The 5,191-nt window shown below is 48.3% G+C and overlaps 1 protein-coding gene across 1 annotated transcript in view; it reads left to right on the top strand.

The window, feature by feature from the left end:
• Positions 1–2,002, top strand: part of Herpud1 (homocysteine inducible ER protein with ubiquitin like domain 1) — a 10,307-nt gene extending 8,305 nt beyond the window's left edge. Inside the window, exons 7-8 of the mRNA XM_005345604.2 lie at positions 440–548; positions 1,238–2,002. Coding sequence (XP_005345661.1) covers positions 440–548; positions 1,238–1,402 — 274 coding nt within the window. The 3' untranslated portion in view covers positions 1,403–2,002. The remainder of the gene's footprint in view (positions 1–439; positions 549–1,237) is intronic.
• Positions 2,003–5,191: the final 3,189 nt, after the last annotated feature.

Genomic DNA, 5,191 nt, shown 5'->3' with positions numbered 1-5,191 from the left:
CTTTGGAAGAGCAGGCAATGCTCTTAACCGCTGAGCCATCTCTCCAGCCCCCCCCCCTTTTTTTTTTAATTTTGAGACAGGGTCTTGCTGACCAGACTGGCATCGAACTCACTCTGTAGCCAAGGCAGGCTTTGAACTTTGAATCCTTCTGTAGCCTCAGGATGACTAGGCTCATGCACTGCATGCTGGCTCTGTCGAGGTTTGCAAGGGCCAGTTTTAGTTCCTATTAACAAGCATTTTTTACACACACTGCATGCCAGCTGTTAACTTATTGCTGGTGAATAAAAGGCAGCTCCTGCGTTTAAGGACCAGAGGCCTGAGAAAATCTAGGCGACGGACAAGCAGACTGCAGGTGGCATCGCACGAGCTTTGGTGCCTTAGTCTCTCACGTGGCTGTCACATGGCTTAACTGGGGTGTCTGTCTGTGCTTTCCTCAAAGGCATCACGTCGGGTGGTTTCCCTTCAGACAGAGGCCAGCTCAGAACTTCCCGGGTGATGGTCCTCCTCCTCAGGAAGCCGCAAACCAGGACCCCAACAATAACCTCCAGGTACAGGCCTCCCTACCCTGCCACACGCCCCAGTCCTTTCAGACTCATGGTCTGCCATGTTTTAAGGCTAAGTATTTCACGGTTTCAAAAAAAATTTATTCTTACAGCATCTATTTTTAAGACTTTGACTATTCTATATAGGCATATGGCAGCTGGAATTTTTGCATATGTTATGATCGGGGATCAGGGTGTTGGCCCACGTTTTGAGAATAAGAGCTATGTGACAGTGCATTTAACTATGAAAAGTGCTGATGATAGTCATTCTGATCAATTAGGTACATAAGCACATCTCAAAATAGATTTCCTGAAGAGTAATGTAGAAGTAGAATCTTCATGAGGCATATTAGTGCATAACCCTAAAGGATAGACTTTCTAACAAAAATTGCCTCTGTAGTCTGGCTACACTGACCATGGCCTTGGTTGGTTTCCTAGCCCAGGGCGCTGACCAGATTGGAGGACTGGTTAGTGTGTGGCCAAGTTCATTACTGTTTGACAGTAGCAGAAGGTCAGGGTTCTTCTGTCAAGAGCAGTTTCAGCTGCAGATGTGCTGTAGACACCAAGGGGTGCCTCCTGCCACGAAGGGCTCATCCCCCAGGACCGGTCGGCCTGCCAGGCTTTGTCCTGACCTGTCCTCAGGATAGATGCCCTCTGGACCCTAATTGGTTTCCCCGTTGTGGTTTTGCCTGTAGGAAGGCACGGATCCTGAGACGGAAGACCCCAACCGCCTCCCCGCAGACCGTGACGTGCTGGACCCTGAACAGGCCAGCCCATCGTTTATGAGCACCGCATGGCTAGTCTTCAAGACTTTCTTTGCCTCGCTGCTTCCTGAAGGCCCGCCAGCTATACCAAACTGATGGTACTTGTGCTGTCGCTGGCGGCTTTCACAGCTTGGACTGGATCATCTGGCTCCAGCTCATTGTCCTCACCTGGCGTGACTCAGCAGAGTCATTGACAACCCACAGGGTGGCGGTGTGCTTTTGTGCCAAGCAGAAGCACAAACTAAGACATGAAGCCGTGACACAAACTGCCCCTCATGTCTTTATTCTGAAGAGCTTTAATGTATACTGTATGTAGTTTCATAGGCACTGTAAGCAGAAGGCCCGGGTCGCATGTTCTGCCTGAGCACCTCCCAGATGTGTGTGCATGTGTGCTCTACATGGAAGTCATAGACGTGTGTGCATGTGTGCTCTACATGGAAGTCATAGATGCAGAAGTGGTTCTGCTGGTTCGATTTGATTCCTGTTGGAATGTTCAAATTACACTAAGTGTACTACTTTATATAATCAGTGAATTGCTAGACATGTTAGCAGGACTTTTCTAGGAGAGACCTATGTATAATTGCTTTTTAAAATGCAGTGCTTTACTTTAAACCGAGGGCGACTTGGCAGAGGAGAAACCTTTGCTGGGTTTTCTGTTCAATAATAAAGTTTTGCTATGAATGACTGTGGCAGAGACTCCCATTGTCCTGGCAGTTTGCTGTGTCCCTTGTCACTGGAGAATCAAGAGTTCAGCAGCTGATTCTTAAATAACCCCGATACTTCTTCTCCTAAAGGGCTGTTTGTACCAGTGAGGGAGGAGAAGAGGAAGCTCTTGTTAACGAGGGCCATGCCTGTGTATGTCCACATTTCCTACCTCAATATCACTGGCTTATATAGGAACCCACCAAGGTTATCCCCAAATTCAAGGCCAGTGGCGTTAAGTGCCGGGCCTGGTTATTACTTCCCCCAGAAACCTCAATTTCAGTTGAGAAAGGAATCGAACTTCTCATTCACCGACCCTGGTTCCTCATGAGTACTTAGAGGCTGAGTTTGCCCTGAAAACAGTCCTTATGTCTGGGTAGCTATAGTCAGAGCCTGCCAAGCCAAGCCTCATCTTGGAAGTGCGTGAGTTACAATGCATCGTGGTCTCTGGATGGGAAAGAGATGGGTTATGATGGCAGGAATACCAAGGAGTAGAGCTGGGGTTTTTGGTGTGAGCCCACTAAGATTTGGATTCAGTGCTCTGGCAAAAGGGGTTAGGAAGGGCCCAAAACTGGCCTCTACCAAATAAACAGAAATGCTGGGGCTGCCTTAGTATATTACAGAGGAAGGGACCCAAAACGTTATGTAAACTACAGTGTTAGGACTTTTCAAGTATTACTCCATCATCAAAGGGAAGTGGTAAGTATAAAATGTCCCATTCCCATGGTCCTCACCTCTGATAAATTGCCCTTTTTCTCATGCAAATTCCCTGTGATTGGCTGACAGAGGTAGAGACCACAGATGCGCTTCAAAGATAGTTCTGCATGAGATGTACACAGCGCCTGGAAAGGGGCAGCTTGCAGCATTCTGCGCTTTCTGAGACATCCAAAGAGCAGTGGTACAGGGAACTCTTCCCTCTGGTCAGAACGTTATGATGGCGTCGTTTGCTTATGAAGAGAAATAGCCAGAACCACATAATCAGTGTATACTGATTAGACCATGTTCATAATTATACTGTGGTGTATACTGATTATACTGCGGTGTGTGCTGATATATGATTCTGCATATACTGCTTATGGGTTGTGGCCAGCGGTTTAGCTGGGACTTGGGAGAAACAAGATTGAGAAGCTGGTCAAGCGGCCTTGGGAAAAGGCATGTAGGTAGACCTCTGAACAGACCAAGATCCAAAGGTATTCCCCGTGAATTCTCACTAAAGGGTGGATAGGACCCATTTGTAGATAGCAGCCTGTCTCCTTCTCTTGCCACACACATCCTTGACCCATAGGCTCATGGATAAAGTGTCGGGGTGACAGGGATGAGGTCTTGTAAAGCCCAGCTCTACGGGACGGTACGTGCTATGGTCTGCGAGCCAGGAACTAGGCTGGAGATTTAAACACAAAGACACACGGAGTCATCCTTGATACAAGAATGCCAACTTTATTGTGCTCCAGGGAAGCTTATGCGGGGATCCTTAACTGATAGCCTTTCCTCAGCTCTTGGGATTTTCAGCTGTAAAACCCACCAGAATTCACTCCCCTGTCATCAGGAACTCATGAGGATCTCGTGCTCAGAGCAGGTGCAGGCACAGGAAAACAAGCTGTTTTTCTCAGTTCACTCCAGCAGGCAAAGGGTCTGAGGCAGGCAAAGAAAGTCAAGGGGCCAGGAGTCTGAAGCCCCCAACAAGGTCTGGCCTAAGATTCATGGCCTAAGGTTCTGGCCTAAGACTCATGACGAACCTGCTTGTAGCATAAGACATTAATAGTTGTACTTTATGTCCCAGTATGTAAGCCACAAGTTCTTGGGGAGCACAGTGGTCATTTCCAGGGACTGTGCATCCCCTGCTGGGGAGATCTGCGTGTTCCCACTGTGTGAGGAATAACTGTCATTCTCGATGGAAGTGCGATTTTTTTTTTTTGCATTTATTTGGAGGTTGAGGGTGAACTGAAAAGGTGCCAAGTTGACAGAAGTAAACTACAATGCTCCAACCCAGCCTGACTGAGTTAGGTTCTCTAAACATACACATAGTGTGGTCTGACTTGCTTGCAGTACCTTCAAGAAATCAAGGTAATCAAGGCCCCACTCAATCAGCTCACAGACCTGAGGTCTGTCTCCTCAGAGAGAAGTTAGGTGCAGCCTTAGCTCCTGCCTGAGGTCCAGCCAAGATCACATGAGCCCATGGCACCAATACATACACATTCCAGCTGCTTCCACCTCTCTGGCAGAATGTGGGCTACTACAGACTCTCAGCTCCTTGTCCCTGTGTGTCATGTTGGCCAAAATGGGTTACTCGGGCGGGCTAGCACTCTTGTTGAGTCAGGGTCTTCTTCCCTTGCTGTGTCTGAGAACAAAGCATGTGATAGGTATCTCTAGCAAAGTCCGAGATTTCCCAGTCTAGGAGAGGGCTGGAATCTGTAGAAAGAGGCAGGCCTCATCCCAAAGGATTTGAGGAGTCCAGAAGTGATGGGATTTTAATGGTGACAAGACCCTGGGTGTCAGGTTGGGTGGCTGTAGAGGAGGCATGTCAATCAGCCTGTGACAAAATACCCAAGGAACCCCAGCTTTGCAGAAGAAAATTCTTTGGCTTCAGGGGTTGAAGATCACAGTTGCTTAGCTCGGTTGTCTCCAGGCCTATGGTGAAATGGGAAAGAATGGCAGAGGGTGTGGGGGGCAGAAATGCTCACTTTGTGGAGTCTGAGAAGTGGAGAGAGAGATGGGGGCAGGGAATCGGGGGGAGGGGTGTTATTAGAAGGAAGAGGAGAGAGACAGAGGGAGGGAGGAAGAAAGAGACGAGTAGAGAGAGAGGGAGGAATGGGGGAGGGAAGAGAAAAAGAAGAGAGAAAATAGAAAGAGGCCAAGGATAAAATATATCCAGCCACCAAAGGTTCACTGCTCTGGTCCCTCCATGCAAGTCCACCTCCTAAAGTTCATGCCACCACGCAGACGCCAGGAAGCTATGAATCCATCAACAGCTCAGTTCACCAGCAAGGCCAGTGCCCTCATGAGTCAGTCACTCCCCAAAGACCCAACTCTAAACACATCTGCGCTGGGGACCAAGCCTTCAAGGTAAGCCTTTTGGTGAGGCACTTAGGAACCAAATGTAATATTTGACCTTTCTGGTGTCCCCTGTATGCATTGAAAAAATGTGTGTTCCTGAGGACAGAGGTGCTTACCAATGTCAAGGCA

Source organism: Microtus ochrogaster, chromosome 4 (assembly GCF_000317375.1).
Source record: "Microtus ochrogaster isolate Prairie Vole_2 chromosome 4, MicOch1.0, whole genome shotgun sequence".
Lineage (NCBI taxonomy): Eukaryota > Metazoa > Chordata > Mammalia > Rodentia > Cricetidae > Microtus > Microtus ochrogaster.
The sequence above is the reverse complement of the archived record's forward strand: the minus strand, read 5'-3'. Positions and strand labels throughout refer to the sequence as shown.